At 40.6% G+C, this 19,165-nt stretch overlaps 1 protein-coding gene across 5 annotated transcripts in view; it reads left to right on the top strand.

The window, feature by feature from the left end:
• The first annotated feature begins 1,867 nt into the window (after positions 1-1,867).
• SEC22A (SEC22 homolog A, vesicle trafficking protein) overlaps positions 1,868-19,165 on the top strand; it is a 70,217-nt gene continuing 52,919 nt past the window's right edge. For 2 of the 5 annotated variants that reach the window (XM_074033293.1, XM_045385520.2), the window contains exons 1-3: positions 1,868-1,896; positions 4,641-4,709; positions 9,077-9,277. Coding sequence is in view for 3 of the 5 variants with exons in the window: in XM_045385520.2 (XP_045241455.1) it covers positions 9,096-9,277 (182 nt within the window). In the remaining 2 variants the exon portion in view is untranslated. Of the gene's footprint in view, positions 2,060-4,640; positions 4,739-9,076; positions 9,278-19,165 lie in introns of all 5 variants that reach the window. The other 3 variants (XM_074033292.1, XM_005547965.4, XM_045385519.2) reach the window with 2 other exon arrangements.

Raw genomic sequence — 19,165 nt, 5'->3', positions numbered from 1 at the left:
TTGTCCTTCCTATATAGTATTCTATTATGTGAATATTCTTTTTTTTTTTTTTTTGAGATGGAGTCTTGCTCTGTTGCCTAGGCTGGAGTTCAGTGGTGTGATCTTGGCTCACTGCAACCTCTGCCTCCCAGTTTAAGCAATTCTCCTACCTCAGCCTCCCAAGTAGGTGGGATTACAGATGCCCACCACCACGCCTGGCTGATTGTTTTGTATTTTAGTTGAGACAGGGATTCACCATGTTGACTAGGCTGGTCTCGAACTCCTGACCTCAAGTGATCCACCCCCCTCGACCTCCCACAGTGCTGGGATTACAGGCATGAGCCATCGTGCCAGATGAGAATATTCTAAAATTTATTCATTTCATGAACATTCTTATACATATGTTTTCCGGTGAATATATGAATACATTTATGTTGAGTATATATCTAGGACCAAATCTATGTTAGTTCAGGCCTTTCTTCTGAACTTTAGACCTACATATCCAAATCTACTTGACATCTCTATTTATAGACATTTCAAATTTAACATATTCCAAGCCATTTGCTCCTCCTCCTGTGTTCTGTGAATCAGTAAATGGCTTCTTAATCCATCTAGTTACTTAAGGAGTCATCCTTAATATTCCTCTTTCTTGACCCTTCCCGGCAAACCAATCTGTTATTAAGTCCCTTGGATACCATCTCTAATTTATACATATCTTGAAATTATCTACCTCTTTCTGTCTCTAACTCCCATTATACTAGTTCAAGCCATCATTTCTGGCTTTGCCTGATGCAACTGCCTCCAAATGGCCTTCCAGCAGCCTTTCTTGCCCTCTTCCGAACTATTCTCCACAAACAGCCTGAGTGATTCTTAAATATGCAAATAGGATCCTACTTAATAGTCTTTATTAGTTGCCCATTGACCTTGGGCTGAGATGAGACAAGGGCCAGACCATGCTGGCTCTTATTGGCCACATTACAGATTTCAGGCTGTATTTTGGAAGTTTCTCCTTGCTCCCTACACTCCATCCACACTGACTTCCTTTTACTTCCTAGAGCACACGAAGTTCTTTCATGCCCCAACAACCTCACACATAATAGTTCCTTGACGGGGAACATTCTCTAAGGTTCTTTAATATGCCTGCAGCTTAAAAGGCACTTATTCAGAAGTCTCTTTCCTGACAGTCCAAAATTAATTCATCATTGCACCCACTAATTTTCCCTCCCAGTACTGATCACAATTTATAATTCTGTAACTATTTATGCTTTCATATCTTTTGCTCCAATTACGTCTTAAATTCCATCAAGTGTTATGTCCACTCCTGTAACCCCGCGTTTAACACGGTGCTTGGCACATGGTAAACAGCCAGTAAATGCCTGTTTAATAACGCATGAACGATGCGAAAGCTGGAAGGGGTCAAGGGGTCGGCATCTGGCACTTCTCTGCCATAGTTTGTTTCCTTCTTGTGTGTGGGTATAGACGGGGCCAGGTCCTCTCCTTGCTCACCCACAGGGGGCTTTTCTCCCTGTCCCCTTTATAAGTGTCTGCTGTAGGGGCCGCGTGTGAAAGACAAAATGCCTGCAGATACAGGGCGGCGAGCGGAGGGGATTGGCCCTATTTCTAAAGTCAACGTAGTTCTGTCATCAGAGGACTGTACTTTTCTGGCGCAGGTGCGAGAGACGCTGCCAATCTCTCCTGGAGCCGGTGGGACTAAGGCGGGTCCTGGGATCGGGCGGGTTGTTGTGTCCTTCCTGCAGAATCCGATTGGCCTGGGCGAGCCGAGGGAACGGGGGCGTGGTTTGATTCCGCGGGCGCGAGCCACGTTGGACGCGGCGCAGCCCCGCCGAAAGGCCCCTCCCAGGCCCCACAATGCACTGCGGGGTGCGTCACTCGGAGCGGCGGGTCCCGTCTCGACAGGTACTACCCGGCCCCTCCCAGTCCTCTTCTTCCCTTCTTAGGGGTCGTTCGAACCCCTGCCGGCCTCTCCCCTCCCTCTCCCTGCCTCCCGCGACAGCCTCGGTCTTCGCCCTCGGGACTGAAGACCTACCCGACGGGCAGGAGCCAAGTCCGTGCCTTTGGGGTGGGAGCCGGGGTCGCGGAGCTCTGGAGGGACGGGCAAGTAGGGACCCCGTCCCCTTCGACTTGAGGTTTCTCTGGGGCCACGCGGGCGGCCGTTGCGCCTCGTCTGAGCCGCCTGGGGTATTGGGCAGCCAGGGAAGGAGTGTCTAAAGGGGAGGGACAGTCGCACTTGGCTGTCAGTAGGTTGGTAGGGATTCCCTGGCGCCCAGTTGTCAGAAACACGGTGATCTACCTGTGTAGGTGGCCCGCGGGAGCTTGAGGTGGTATTTCCTATTTCTGTTAGGCAGAATGGGACTTGAACCAGTGTCTTACTTTACGTCTTGCGGGGATGGAGTGAGCACTGAACCCAGATATTTGCCCGTGTTGGCTCACGGAAACCTCTTGAGACCCTGCCTCAAGAGTCACTTTGGGAACGATGTGGCAGAAGGGAGACCTGAGCAATTGGCTCAACAAGTGGAGGAGGCTTCCGAAAGAAAAGGACAAGCCCCAGCTGTCCTGAATCTCTCTGCCAGTGAAGACAGCTTAAGATAATTTTTCTCCTGCTGCTTAGTTTCCTGGGTCATCCACCTGGGGCAGGGGGCTACCTTGAGAACCAGTCCCTCCTGGGTCTATTCAGCCAAGGCAAAGCCTAGCCCAGAGCAAAAATGTCAGCCACCAGACTGGAGATGTTGGGAACTTCAGTCAGGGGAACAGCCACTTTTCAAACTCTGAATCACTTTTCATGTTATTGATATTTGCTTACATGCTAAGATCGGAAGGAATCAGGCAGTGCCTTAAACGGTACCTACAATTTCTGGCATATTAAGTTTCCTTCAGTATTTGATTCTGACACCTGTGACCGTATCCTAAAGTAATGGGACATTCGGGTATTTCCTATGTTGAAAACCATCACATCTGTTTAGTGCCTTTTTGTGTGTGTGTGCGTGCAACTGGTTAAAATCGAAGTATATCTTATGTTGGTCTATGAAAGAGGCCCAGGTATCACAGGGGTGCCTGTGACCTTCCTTGAGTGTCTCACAGAGTTGTTAGAGTTGGGTCTGAGTTTAAATCCCTACTTTGTCACGTACTAGTTTAGGGATTAAAAAAATTCCTTAAGCTTTCTGGGCTTGAATTTCCTCAAAGGTAAAATGGAACTAATAATACCTACTTCACAGGTTTTTGGAAGGCTTAAATGAGGTAATGTGTATAAAGTGCGTGGTCCATGGAGAGTAATCAATAAATAATATAGCAAATATTTAATATAGTGCTTTTAGTATGTTACAAGGCAGTGTTTCAGGCGCTTTACATGATCCTATGAGATAGATACTATTGTCATCTTTAAAATAAGCCTATGAGATAGATACTGTTAGTAGCCATAATGTATAGATGTAGAAAGGCAAAGCTTGCCCAAATTTACATGTCTGCTACATGGTGGAGCCAGGATTAGAACCCAGGCAGCAAGTAAATAGGAGTTTCTATATCCCTGGTTTCTTATCTCTTGTTGGTTTTGGTAGACTGATGAAGCATAGTAGTGTGTAGATACTAGAAACTTAGACTGAAGTACCAGTTCTGCTATATACTAGCAGTGTGACATTGAGAAAGTAAGCCTCAGTTTCCTCATCTGTAAATTGGCAGTTCTACCTACCCAACTGTGAACTATGTGGCACTATACGAGTGTTGGAATTGACACATTTGAGCATGTACTGGGGGCCCTGTCCTAGATGTGGGTAAAATCTGTTGTGAAGTCTGAGGTCTTATACATACTGTGCAGTGTAAGCACCCATAATAGGAATGTCACACACTGCTAGTGAGGTAGAGGGCATAGGCAAAATGACAGAAATTCCATCCTCTTTATCACCCAATCTATCCCCCACCCTCCCTGTGTATCACAAGTAGTATAGCTTTCTGTCCAAATTAACTACCACCCTTTCCCATTCCCACAGATCTCAGCTAGCAATTGTAATAAAATAATATGTACCATATTGGTACTGTCACATATGCAAGATAATTTGATAAGCAAATGAATATTAAAGTTCTCCCAAAATTTTCACACACATACATATTTGAATGAAACAAGTTCTTTTAATTTAAATTAGGAGAAAAACTTAATATCTCAAAACTGATTTCACAGATATTATTACTAAAAAATAAAGGACAAGAAAAGTAAGTCAATTCAAAGACCAATATTAGGTAAATAGTACAGATGGATGAAGATAATTCTGAAAGTGGTACTTGGATGACTGAAGACTGGGAAATTACGAACTAAAACAAATATGAGTGCTTTTGCCCCCAGTATAAAATGTTTTTATCTTAAAAGTGGCATTTGTGAAAGCATTTGGTTAGAACGTATATACAAAATCCACTTCTATGTTGGGCTTTATTTATTACCTTTTGAGAGATACCTTCCTGAGACATTGAGCCCATAGTCATTACCCACACAAGGTTCTGAAGAAGAGGGGTGTCTTGTTATCTTGGGTCTGAGAACTTGCTAACCATTCATTACCATAGTAGTTTGGCATTGTGGGAATTTATTTTCCTCAGACTTTACGTAAAAGTTTACCCAGATTTACCTAGATTCTAACTTGTGCTTTTTCCTCCAACAGTTGCTGATGGGGAGAGGAAAAAATAGCCACTGTTCCGGTTCCCTATGAGTTAACTGCTGCTGTCCAAAGGCAGGTGTAATATTTTCTGTGTATTAAAGGTGAGGAGAAATGGCCCAGTGCCCTAAACATTTATCTATGACCCTGATAAGCTAAAAACTCCTAAATCTTCCCATGCAATTGTTGTAACCTCTTGCTTTCCACAGTTCCACTGATTCTTCCTTGGGATTTTCCCAACCACAACCCTCCTTAGACCTTAAAGATACTTTAACCTAGTTTAGGCCTGACATGGACAGATTTCCTTTTCTGCTAGTGCAGTCTAGATAAGATTAGTTTAAAAAACAACAAACTATATTATGAATCCAGGGTAAAAAGAAAAAAAGTAGGGGTATGTTTATTGAATTGATGGAGCGACAGCTTAGCCTAAGGTGATTGGAGTCTGTCTACAAATTAGTTAAGCCTGACGTTGATCATTGGACATTCATCCCAGTTTGTCAGGCTTAAATTCAAGTGGTTTGGATGCTGAATCAAATTACTCTGGTAGGAAGAGGTTTAATTTTTTCCCTAAGAAAAATCTTATCTATAGATATGTAGAAACAATTCTCTGACAACCTTGTAATAATTTTGACAGGGAATGTCACTGCTGTGTTCTGCTTTTGGTTAAAGGCTAAAGTATGTATTAGGAAAATTTGAGGCTGGGTGCAGTGGCTGACACCTGTAATCCCAGCACTTTGGGAGGCCGAGGCGGGCAGATCACTTGAGGTCAGAAGTTTGAGACCAGCCTGGCCAACACAGTTAAATCCCATCTCTACTAAAAATACAAAAATTAGCCAGGCTTGGGGGGCACCTGTAGTCCCAGCTACTTGGGAGGATGAGGCAGGGGAATTGCTTGAACCCAGGAGGCAGAGGTTGCAGTGAGCCATTGTACTCCAGCCTGGGTGACAGAGTGAGACTCTGTCTCAAAAAAAAAAAAAAAAAATTGAAATTTAAGTTTGTCCAACTTTAGTTTTACAGTTAGTGAAGTGGTGGGCAACACACCTATGTTGTTTGCTCTTTTCATCTGAATTTCTCTAATTTGGGGGTGTTTCTTGATGGTAGCACTCTTCGTTCCTACTATCTGGCAAAATTCATGGCACACAGTAGATACTCAGTGAATGTTTGTTAAACGAATGGAACTCAAAAATTGTATTCTTTTTACAGTACGTGTTTTAGAAAGTATGGATCATATATTTATTGATCTGTCCTCCAAGTCATTAAAGAATAACTTTGAAGACTACATGAAATTTGGCAACCTATTAATAAAGACTATTCCTAATATTTCTGTTAGGATCCTAGAGAGGCCAGACATAAAGTAATGCAGTCTACTTTTATTTTACTTTTTGAGACAGGATCTCGCTCATCACCCAGGTTGGAGTGCAGTGGCACAATCATAGCTCACTGTTGCCTCGAACTCCTGGTCTCAGGCGACCCACCTGCTTCAGCCTCCCCAAAGCAAGGACTGTAGGCGTGTGCCACTGTGCCCAGCTGATTTTTAAAATTTTTTTGTAGAGACAGAGTCTCACCATGTTGTCTAGGTTGGTCTTGAACTCCTGGCCTCAAGCAGTGTTGGGATTGTAGGTATAAGCCATGGCACCCAAACCAATCTACTTTTAAATACTAAAATATGGGTATTTAGAACTGTAAGTTACAACTTGCCCTCAAATTAATTCCCAGAATGGTTATTGTGTTGCAGTGTACTTCTGGAAAGACAACAGTTTTATAGTTAAATAATAAATGCTTAAGGGTATAAAGTAAGACATTTTCTTACTTTCTTACACTTAGGCTAAATGTTACAGTTTTGATTTAATAATTAAATAAAACATGGTAAAAAAAATTTAAAGAGGAGTTTATAGTATAGGTATCTTTTCAGGGATCCCAGCTTTTTCATGCTACTGCTTTTAGAAGAGAAAAAAACTGGATGAATGGAAAAAAACACCGATTGGGATATGTCACACTGGGACTTTAGTTTGGAGATTCCACTGTAATAAAAAGACTAATTTGTTTCTGGATATTTTTCTCTTTAAATGAATGGAGGGGCTGGGTGTGGTGGCTCACGCCTGTAATCCCAGTACTGTGGGAAACTGAGGTGGACAGATCACTTCAGGCCAAGAGTTTGAGACCAGCCTGACCAACATGGCAAAACTCTGTCTCTACTAAAAATACAAAAATTAGCTGGGCGTTGTGGCGTGTGCCTGTAATCCTAGCTACTCGGGAGGCTGAGGCATGAGAATTGCTCAAATCTGGGAGGTGGAGGTTGCAGTGAGCTGAGATCGCACCACTGTACCCGCCTGGGTGACATAGAGAGACCCTGTCTCTAAATAAAGGAGAAAAATATTAAAGGGTAATGACACAGTAACACCTAGAGATTTCTCCTTCTTCCTCATGAAAAGAGGAAAAAGGGATAGTGAACTTAATGCATTAGCTTTATTAGTTGGGTTAATTTTTATTGTCAGATCAGTGATCACCATGAATGGGAAGTCGGATTTTGACTTCACACAGCAGTGAAAATTATCAACTCCTGATTTACAAGCTTTGTAACAGTTGGTTTTCTATGGGTTTTTTTTTTTTAAATATGTATTACTAACTCATTTTTTCCTTTTTGGAATGAGATAATATTGACCTAGATGAAGTGGTCAGGTAAGGATTAATTTAGTCTCTAAGATACAATATTTTTAGAAAAATGCCTATGAGATTTTAATCAAATTTTTGAATTTTCACCGGTTGCCTCACCACTAGTGAGGAAGCCCTTAGTGACATTGTGCCTGACAGAAGAGTTATCACTTAATCTTAGATAGTGAACGTGTTTTCATTTAATGTTTTAAAAAGTATGAGCCTTAGACAATGAGCAGATTGTCAAGCCCTATCTCACAGTCAGTGGTTCAGAATTTTGAGGGCAGAGCCCAGAAATCTGCATTTTTAACTATCAACTTCTTATGCAAGCTGAAGTTTGAGAGCCACTGTATATTTTATGAAAGGTTGAGTGACTGTTGACCTGAGCTCCTTCAGACTCAGGCCTGTGAAGTCCTTTCATCTGTTTTTGTAAAGCAAGAAGAGAATCCAATAAAATAGGCCATTAAGATTTACTTCCTGGTAAAACAATTGAGAACAACATTAAAACCAATATCCTTTAGCTTTAGGATTTACTTTAAATAATTTTTTTTCGATTATAAAAGTAGTATATGTCTACTGTGAATATTGAGAACATTTAGGAAATTGCAAAATAATAATTACCCATAATACCATTTCGTAGAGGTGGGCATATTCTTAATTTGGCATCTTTTTCTGCATCCATTTTTCAATCCCTTTTTCCTTCTCTTTATCTTTGCCTCTTTATCCTTATGTTTGTGTAAAACAACATTTGCAATTGTTATCCTGCTTTTTTCTCTTTAACATATAAGCATTTTACCACATTATTAAACTTTTTCCACAAACATAACTTTTAGTTGCTGCGTTATATTCTGTTATATGAATATACTATAATTTACTTAACCATCACCATGTTATAGGATATTTAGATTGCTTTCAGTTATTTGAGTGGAAGAATGTCTGTTTAAAATTTTGTCTGGATTTCTGATTATTTTTCTCAAGACAGGTATATATTTAAATTTATTGAGGTCAAAAGATATGCCTTTAAACTCCTGTTGAAATTGCCAAATCATTTTGAGAACTGTTTGTACCAGTTTTTACTTCCATCTGTACTTATGAGAATGCCAGACAGAAGTATTATTTTTTAAAAAGCTAATGTGACTGGGTGCGGTGTCTCACGCCTGTAATCCCAGCACTGTGGCGGGCGCCGGTGGTCCCAGACACATCCTATCCTGTGGCATGGGATCCCAGGCTGAGGCAGGAGAATTGCTTGAACCCTGGATGGGAGATGTTGTAGTCAGCCAAGATGGCGCCATTGCACTCCAGCCTGGGTGACAGAGCAAGATGCTGTCTCAAAACAAAAAAAGCTAATATGTTAAGTGAAGCATAATATGTTATTTTAATTTGTTTTGTTTTGTTTTTTTCCTGAGACAAAGTCTCACTCTGTTGCCCAGGCTGAAGCTCAGTGACACGACCTCAGCTCACTGCAGCTTCTGCCTCCGAGGTTCAAGCAATTCTCTTGCCTCAGCCTCCTGAGTAGCTGGGATTACAGGTGTGCACCACCATGGCCGGCTAATTTTTGTAGTTTTAGTAGAGAAGGAGTTTCATCTTGTTGGCCAGGTTGGTCTCAAAACTCCTGATCTTGTGCTCTGCCCGCCTTAGCCACCCAAAGTGCTGGGATTACAGGTGTGAGCCACTGTGCCTAGCCATTTTAATTAGTATTCTTATATTACTTGTAAGTTGAATAGTTTTATATATGCTAATCAAGTTTGGCTTTAATTTTTATCTAACCCAAATTGTTCATTTTGTTTTAGGTCTTCTCTGTTGGTTGAAATGTCTATGATTTTATCTGCCTCAGTCATTCGTGTCAGAGATGGACTGCCACTTTCTGCTTCTACTGATTATGAACAAAGCACAGGAATGCAGGAGTGCAGAAAGTATTTTAAAATGCTCTCGAGGAAACTTGCTCAACTTCCTGATAGATGTACACTGAAAACTGGACATTATAACATTAAGTAAGACTTCAGTTTGCTTCATTTGACTCGCTTGCCCAGTAGTTGTCATTTGAATGAAGTTTAAGTGGTTGCAATAGAAAGGAGTGATTAGGAAAGCCTGTTCAAGTCAAGAATCATATTCTGAGCTTATACTAAATAGTCATCATGTCAGCCGCAGCCTTTTTGTAGTTTCTTTGTGTTTATATCTGGCTCTAGGAAATTTTATAGTTGCACAGATCATAGGTATTCCTCTTATAAGTTCATCACTAAGTATTTATTTGCATTCTTACTTACCCAGGGGTGTAGTAGGCAAACTATAATTGGAAATAAAATTTTTTACCTAATATCTGCCCTCAAAGAACTGAAGCAGCTTACATCTAGTGGGAGGGGGTAGCACTTATCACTGTATCATATATAAATCAAGTAAAACTGGGCAAATGGGTTAGAGAGTGACTATTTATGGTGGTCAAGGGACTCTCTGAGAGGGTGACATTTGAGCAGAGACCTAAAAGATGAGAGAGGAGGTAGTTACATGAAGGATGCTGTGTATGAAGAGCAAGGCAAAGGTAGCAGCCAGTGGAGAAGCCCGTTTTTACATACCAAGAGACAGAAAGAAAACCAGTGATCCTGAAGCATTATGGACAATTAATAGAGTTGCAGAAAGTGAGGCCAGAAAGGTAGGAATGGGGCAGGTTATGTAGTAAGTTTGGAGTCTATTAGTCTGTTTAGTTTAATGCAGTAGGAAGATACTGGGTAGTTTTAAGCTGGAGAGTTACATGATTTCATTTGGCTTAGAGTAGGTCATTCTGGCCGCACTGTAAAGAATAAAGGAGAAAGTGGAAGCAGAGAGGTCAGATGGAAGACTCTTAGAGAAGTTCAGGTGGAGGTGCTGATTGTAACGAGCTAGGGTTGTAATGAATAGAAATAGATTGGGGCTATATTTTGGGATTAATACCAGCAAATCTTCCTACTGGATTGAAATGGGATGTGAGGGAAAAAGAAGAATAATCACCTGTAGTTTTTTGACCTGAGGAACTGGATGAATAATGAAGCTCAAATGAGCAAGAAAGGAGAGGATAAGTGTGTCTGATTGGTAAAAAGTAAGAGTGCTGTTTGGACATGTTAAATCTGAGATGCCCATTAGACATCCAGGGGGCACTGCTAGGTAAGCAGCTGGAGATATGAGTCTGAAGCTTAGTGAAGAGGACAAGTATAGACATTTAGATTTGGAAGTCAGCCTACAGTTTGTGATTAAAACCATGGGAATGGATGAGACCACCTTGGAAAGCTTAGACGTGAAACAATTACGGAACGATTAACGTCTGAGCAGCCTGATACTGATTACACATACAGAAGGAAATAAGGTAAAAATACAGTCCATATAGGATATAGTAAACAGAGGACTTCATTGTTGAGATGAGACATGAGCCATGTCCTGAAGAATTAATAAGAGTTGGCTAAGGTAGGGAGGAGGACATTCCAGGTGTACGGAGGAGAGGCAGAATAAGCAAAGAACATGACTTAGCATGGTAGGTGTGTTAACATGCTTATCCTGGGTCAGTGGATGGTGATTTAGGGATAGTTGTGAGACACGTGTGATAATCACTATGGGGCCAGATCTTGGATTGCCCTGAAAGTTCAGATTGAAGGGTGTCACTTTGAGGTAATATGTTATAGGAAGCTCTGCTGCAAATTCAAGGGAAGTGACTTGATAAAAAACAGTCCTGAGACAGTGGAACTTAGGGTGAGATGGACAGTCCAAGAGGAGAGAGATAAGGCGGAGAGGTCAACTTGTTATTAGGGCCTGAAATAAGAAAATAAATGTGCAAATGAAAATTAGAATGCCAAAAGAACTAGAATGATAATGAAGAGAAATAGTTTGATTGGGGATCACTTTGAAGTTAGATCACTTCAAAAGAAGTGACCAAGCTGGATAGGATGGAATACCAGAGATGAAAAGAAGGAAGAGGCAAAGATGACTGAAGCCTTGGAATTGGACAGAATGATGGTGTCATTACCAGAAATGAGATCTTTGGAACAGACTGTTTATGAGGTGTGAGGCAGAAGAGAAAGATAATGAAGCTCCATTTTGATCATTTTTTTAAGACACTGGGGCTTGCTCTGTTACCTAGGCTGGAGTGCAGTGGCATGATGACAGCTCACTGAGCCTCAACCTCTTGGGCTCCAGCGATCCTCCCACTTCAGCCTCTCAAGTAGCTGGGACGACAGGGGCACACCACCACACCCAGCTAATTTTATTTTTAGTGGATGAGGTCTCACCGTGTTGCCCAGGTTGACCTCAAACTCCTGGGCTCAAGTGATCCTCCTGCTTGGCTTCCCAAAGTACTGGGATTACAGACATGAGCCACTGCACCTGGCCCACTTTAATTATTTAAGTTGAGGTTTTAGGCCAGGCACAGTGGCTCACACCTGTAATCTCAGCACTTTGAGAGGCTGAGGCAGGCAGATCACTTGAGCCCAGGAGTTTGAGATCAGCATGGGCAACATGGGGAGACGCCATCTCTACAAAAAATTAAAAAATTAGCCAAGCATAATATAGTCCCAGCTACTCTGGGGACATAGGTGGTAGGATCGCTTGAGCCTAGGAGGTTGAGGCTGCAGTGAGCCGTGATCTCACCCCTACATTCCAGGGTGACAGAGCAAGACCCTGTCTCAAATAATGTATATATAAATAAAATAAATAAATTGAGGTTTTGACAAGGTAGTTCAGTGGAGATGGGATAGAGATTTTGGAAACATTCACGTAGATGTGGTTGATATTGTGAGGGGAAAAATGCCTACTGGGTTTAGAGAGAGGCCCAGGATAGAACCTTAGAGAATGTCTACAATTTCTTGGATCACCTGGGTAATGGTAAGATAATGGTAAGATGTTATATTTAATTGGGGTTTCTGAGGGCTTAATTAGAAAATATTGTGATTATGGTGATTAAAATATATGTAAAATGATGTCTCAACCTACTTCTATTTTTTTAGAGGAAAAACTTGAAATATTTCAGTATTTTATTTAATAGGCTCTGTTAGTGCCCTGGGTCATTATTCTGAGTTTTATTTGTGAATGTATAGTGGTATAAACAAATATCAAAGTTATAGGAGATTGGCTTGAATGTATATTAATTCTGGTAGGTGTGCTGGACTTAAACACTTTTGCAACTTTTTTCTTTTGACTCTCTTTTTTAAAATTAAAAAAATTTATTTTGACTGTTCTTAAAAGTAAAATGTAACATTTTAACATCCCTTCATTCTATTTAACTGAAAATTCTAGATTTTGTATTATGTAGTTTTATTTAGTTGTACTCCAGCTTATTCCACACAAAGGATTTGAGGCAATTTAGGAAAAAAAAAAAATTGAAGGGGCCAAGTAAGGGAGTCAGAAGAAGGAAAATAGATACAGGAGAATAATAAACTGCAGTAACATTTCCTTCTGGAGATGCAAACTAGATAGTCCATCCATTTATTAGAGAAAGGTTGCACATATTACCGTTGAGTTTCCTTGTGGCCAAAGCAAAGGGGAATAATCCATAGGTTTTAGTGTCCATTGGATAAAAACATTGTTTTTCCTGTTACTGAGACCTGAAGTACATAAAGAGGACAGCATTTGGATAACATTCTTCCAGCAACCATAATTATGAGAGTTTAGGAGTGGGATAAATCAGCAGAAGTCTAATCTGGTCTAGTTCAAGAATACAATTCAGATAAGTCAAAAGGAAAAGATTACCTGGCTTTCAGAGCCATGCATAGAAAAATGTCTATGCGTGTTTTTTTGTACCAAACCTTCAATAAGGATTGGAAAACAGAAGTTCTAGTTCAAGTTCCTGACAAGGACCTGGATTTCATGTATTTTCTATCGCTAATAAGAGATCTTGTGGTTTACTTTATGTTTATTGAGATTTTTACCTTATATGACATTGAGCTTAGACTGAAATGCATAAAATTGAGAATTTGTGTGTTACCTGACTTAAAATTCTCACATCACAACTCTTTTTCTAACCACTATGAGTTTGCGAGATAAAACTCACAGGTCTGCCATAGCAACGTCGTAGCACAGCCTGAAATTGCCACCATGCTGTCCCTTTTTTCTCCTAGCCATATTAAATGCTTCTTTCCTTCAAACCCTACTTGTTTTGAATCACCTTCTTTCTCATTACTATTTCATGTCTCTAATGATCTCACTGCTTTCACAGATCTCCTGTAGAACTTGGTTGACTGCCTTTTTCATCACTTACTAAAGTTTCTTATTTTTAATTTTATCTCTCTATCCTCTCTATAACAGGGTTGTAATTAATTGAGGGAATTGATCTGCCATGGCTTATACTATTTTTGATTCCTCAACTCTTGGCATTGTGGTTTTCAGATTTGTATAGAAATTGAGGTACTCTTTCTTCACAGAATCTCAAAATCACTAAGTGTATAATTATGTGCCAAATGAGTTGATACCTCACATTAAATTCTGGTTGAATAGGCAAGGGAAGACCAGAGTTTGAAAGAAAAAAAAATAGGGGAGTAACATTTAAAATTGAGATAATTAGGCTGGGTCTGGTGGCTCACACCTGTAATCCCAGCACTTTGGGAGGCCAAGGCTGGCAGATCACCTAAGGTCAGGAGTTTGAGACCGTCCTGGACAACATGGTGAAACCCTGTCTCTACTAAAAATACAAAAAAAAAAAAAAAAAGGTCGGGTGTGGTGACGGACATCTGTGATCCAAGCTACTCAGGAGGCTGAGGCAAGAGAATCACTTGAACCCAGGAGGCAGAGGCTGTGATCCGAGCTACTCAGGAGGCTGAGGCAAGAGAATCACTTGAACCCAGCTGAGATCGTGCCACTGCACTCCAGCCTGGCGACAGAGTGAGACTCTGCCTCAAAATAAATAAATAAATAAAATTTAAAAATAAAATTGAGAAGATTCCTTTAGTTTTCTCCTCCTCTGTATTGGGAAAATGATGAATTTCAAATGAGTGTAGTGGCTGGATACTTCTGCTTCGCCAGTGAAGGACGTTCTGTGGAGCGTGGCTTGTGCTTGCACAGTTCCTTGTGCGTGTCATAGTAGCTACTAAATGAGGGATGGTTGTTTTGGGAGTATGACAGCATTCAGAGTGACAGAGAAACCTTGTTGATTGGGCAGGATGGTGTGTAGTGTGGGGTATTCAGTTTTATGATTTCTTCTCACATTCTGTAGTGATATTCCAATTCTCTCTATGTAAAATTTTAAGGAATTCATCTGTTTTATAAGTCGAAGGTTTTTTTCCTTAGACTGTAATGAATTTTTATTTATTTATTTATTTTTTTGAGACAGAGTCTCGCTCTGTCGCCCAGGCTGGAGTGCAGTGGCCGGATCTCAGCTCACTGCAAGCTCCACCTCCCAGGTTCACGCCATTCTCGTGCCTCAGCCTCCTGAGTAGCTGGGACTACAGGCGCCTGCCACCTCGCCTGGCTAGTTTTTTGTATTTTTTTAGTGGAGACGGGGTTTCACTCTGCTAGCCAGGATAGTCTCGATCTCCTGACCTCATGATCCACCCGTCTCGGCCTCCCAAAGTGCTGGGATTACAGGCTTGAGCCACCTCGCCCGGCCACTGTAATGAATTTTTAATGAATAAACTTATGTTACCACTTAAGAGAAAAAATGGCTAAAGTAAGTATGAACCATATGAAAATTAGGTTGAGTCATCTGAGATCTTTAAAACTTTGCAATTGGCTTTAGAGATTTAAAAATCATAGTTGTACATTTTGAAATCTCTTTATTTAAACAGTAAGATGCTGAAAAGACAAATACCTTTTGGGAAGCCAGTCATATCCTATTGTGAATTTTAGTGCAAGAAGTAAAATTTTTTAGTTCTTTCACTGTGAATTCATTTGAAGCCAGATAATGGCTGTGAGCCTCCTAATGTTCTTTCCTTGCCTTAGGGTTCACTTTCTCCCTATGTTGCTACCTCCAGCCAGGAATACTATTTTAGGCTTACCTGCGTTTTGGCTTTAGTGTCTAGCAGTCTTTCCCTTTCCCTCTTTCGGGATATTTTCTGATTACTAGAGTAACAACTTAAGCTATAACCCAATTATTGAGTACTTGCAATTGCCAGGTACTTTACTGACATTATCATTAAGCTTTCTAACAGCTCCGTGAAGGGCTATTAAATAGCGCTCTTTTCCATTGCTGGGGCAGACACACAACTCACATTAGCTTAAGGAAAAATGGGTATTTTGAAGGGTAGTGGTGGAGCTGGCCTCACAGATGTTGTCAGGAATCTTTCTCATTTCTACATTGTCTTACCTTTTGCAGATAGATACTGTCTACAGACTTGAAAACACTACACAGACAGCTCTAGGCTTACTTCAGTCCAACTGAGCAACTCCTCTCCATGTCTCAAGAACAAGACATTGTTTTTGCTTGTGTAATTGACCATTTCTAGACTAATTAAACGTTGTTGTCAGAGGAGATGAGGTACTCTTATTTGGCCAAGACTGCATCACGTGTCCTTACCCCTTTGAGCTTTACCACAGGCAGACAGAATGGAGCTGAAGGTAATTCCCCAAAGGGAAAGAGGGAAGGGATGCTGGGTAGTGCTATCACTACCCTATTTTACAGATAAGGTAATTGAGACTTAGGAATGTAAAGCAGATCCTTCAACATCACAAAAATAGTAAACGATATATCTGAACCACAATCTTGGATTCAGGAATTGCATTATTATCTGGTAAAAAATGACTGCTGCTCTTTACCCTTAACCCCTTTCTTGGCAGCATGTGTTCCTAATTCTCCTAATTATTTTCACTTTTTATGGAGAGAGAAATGAACCAGGGAAGAGAATGAAGAGAAATACCACACCTCTCTTTTATTGGTTGACAATGATGAGGAACAGAGTATATGTGAATCCTAGAATTGATGGGACAGCATTGTCTCATTGGAGGCTAGGTGTTTGAAAGGGAGAGGGTGTGGCAGGGAAATGCAACCAACCTGTAGCTACTAAACCAGTTGGGGGAAGGAGATAACCTGGGTATTCGATTTTCCTATTTTGTCTCATCACTGGCATCACATTCCTTTTCTCCTGCTTATTATGGCAAAATGTACAGCTTTTCAGCAGCATATATGTTAAATAGGCTCTTGTGAACTGGCCTAGGAACCTAATTATTGTTATTGTACAGTTTCTGTGGGAAAATGAGATCTGGGTGCAATAAGCTTTGGGAAATATACCCAATACATAAGTTATGGATTATCTGATCAGTTATCTAAAAAAGTCGGGATCTTCATCCTCTAGAGTGTGGCTGTGTTAGGGAAGTGAGAAAGGGTGAATTGGGAGATTAACTCTGAAGAAAAGGGAATAAAGATGTCAAAGGCAATCTTTGCTTGCTCTGTGTTTTATCCAAGTCGCTCATGGTGTAGTTACCATTGGCTTCTTAAAATGACCTCAGATTCTTCTTTAGGTTACTGTTGTGAGTTACCGTCATCTGGCATATTTCATATTAATAAATATTTTCCTTTTTAATGATGTTAAAATTTGTGGCTAAAATGGGTCTTTTATTCATAGGATGATTTATTCATGATTTGGCGCTTCACCATTGGAGGGTAATTGAAAGTTAGCCATGTGAGAAAGGAGTAAGTGAGAAAATAGGAAGTTCCTGGTAAAATGCTACATGTGGTGGACACTCAGTGTTACTGAGCCTTCATTCTTATCTCCTTACTCTCCCACTAGTGGCAAAGTCTTTTGTTTTCATCTTGTTTTCTATGAGACATATTTGGTGATAATACAATTCATAAGATATGCTCACTTTGTTAATGTTGAGCCTCTCTATTTAATTTTTTTTTTTTTTCATTTTTAGAAATGGGGTTTTGCTCTGTTGCCCAGGCAGGAGTGCAGTGGCACAATCAGCTCATAGCATCCTTGAACTCCTGAGCCCACGCGATCCTCCTGCCTCAGCCTCCTGAATAGCTGTGACTATGGGTGTGTGTCACCACACCTGGCTAATTTAAAACAATTTTTTGTAGAGATGGCATCTCACTTTGTTGTCTAGGCTGGTCTTGAACTCCTTGGCTCAAGTAGTCCTCCTGCCTCAGCCTCCCAAAACATTGGGATTATGGTGTGAGCCACTGTGCCTGGCCCTATTTAATATTTTAAAGTTTCAACACTTTATTTTAGAGAATAGAATTCAATGTGGAAGGCTCTATTCCAAAACTTTTTTTTTTTTTTTTTTGAGATGGGGTCTCGGTCTGTCACTCAGGCTGGAGTACAGTGGCAAGATCTTGGCTCACTGCAAGCTCCACCTCCTAGGTTCAGGCCATTCTCCTGCCTCAGCCTACTGAGTAGCTGGGACTACAGGCGCCCGCCACCACGCCCGGCTAATTTTGTGTGTGTGTGTGTGTTTTTTTTTTAAGTAGAGACGGGGTTTCACCTTGTTAGCCAGGATGGTCTCGATCTCCTGACCTCATTATCCACCTGTCTCGGCCTCCCAAAGTGCTGGGATAACAGGCGTGAGCCACCACGCCCAGCCCAAAACATTTTTTTATATTTGGCAAATTTAACAGTAGATTAGAGATGGTATGTCCTATTAAATAACTTTTCTGCACCCAGGAAAGCTGTTCACTGGGCAAACATGACTACAAAGGATAAGCAGAGTTTCTATGTATAGTGGTACAATTATAGCATGAAAATTACATGTTATATGTAATACAAATAATATATCAGTTCATAAATCAGTTTGCAATACTAAATCCTTTGCTATATATGTACCTTGTCATTTAGCATGCTACATTTTATGTATATATCTTGGTTTGTAAATCACTGTGATAAGTACATCCCCAGTAATTATATGGTAAGCTCCTGGCAGGCAGGGACTTTATCTTTGACATCAGAGCCTGTGAAGTAGAATGCTGGGCCTGTGCTAGGTGTTCTCTCTGCTGAGAGGAAGATCTTTGCTATTACTAGTTATTTAGTTTGGTGCAACAGGCCAGAATTGTCCTAATAATGTCAGTGTTTAATTGGTGATATGTAAAATTTCTTTGACAGTTTGTAAATAAAATTAGATACCAGAAAAAAAGTTTAATATGTAAAACCATTTATTCATTTTGTTGGATGTAGGAATCACTTGTGGAATGGCTTGGACACGTTATAGAATTAGCTTTATAGCAAAGAGATTAGAAGGGGTAAATTTCCTGTATCTGGTATTTGGACTTCTGCCAGTCTTACCTGTTAAGTTATACTTGACCCTAAAAAAGTTCCTAGTGGGTGTGCCAGGGAGGAGAACCAAACATGTAATGAAATTGGATAAATTCCTCAGGTAAAAGAAAAGCAGTGGCAATAAAGACCAAACCTCATTGGCACCAAAGCCCGGAAATGGAATGGAGCTAGACAATATAAAGGAAATTAGAGCGAAGTAGGAAAAACCTTGGCGATTTAAAAATTGTGCCCAAGGTAGAGAAAAGAGGAGAGAGAGTGTGTTTGTATGTGTGTCTGTCTGTGTGTGAGTAATGACAGTGATAAAGGGAGAGCAGACAAGTCTTTGAGACCTGCATAGCCATTCTTGAGGTACTCACTGTGAAGGTGAGTAATTCTACATGGCTCTTGAGAACATCCCTCTCTTAAGGACATGTCGAAGATTTACTGACCTGAACCCTAAATAAAGCCTTCTGGAGAACAGTAACTAGAAGACAAGTGAAGTTCTACTGTTTTCTGTCGTTTAGTTAAGTATTTATTGAGCTGCTGCTTCGTGTAGATACCACTAAGCTGTGCAATTACTGGTGCATGATATACTCAACAAATTAGTGTATAAATTAGTAAAAGAATGATGCCACCTTTGCAGTCATTTATTCACTGAGCACTTCTTGTTTACTAGACACAAAATATTCTAAGTGCTAAGAATATAACGGTGAGCTATACAGAAATCATCCCTGCTCTCATGGA

Source organism: Macaca fascicularis, chromosome 2 (assembly GCF_037993035.2).
Source record: "Macaca fascicularis isolate 582-1 chromosome 2, T2T-MFA8v1.1".
In the NCBI taxonomy this organism is placed as follows: Eukaryota; Metazoa; Chordata; class Mammalia; order Primates; family Cercopithecidae; genus Macaca; species Macaca fascicularis.
The sequence above is the reverse complement of the archived record's forward strand: the minus strand, read 5'-3'. Positions and strand labels throughout refer to the sequence as shown.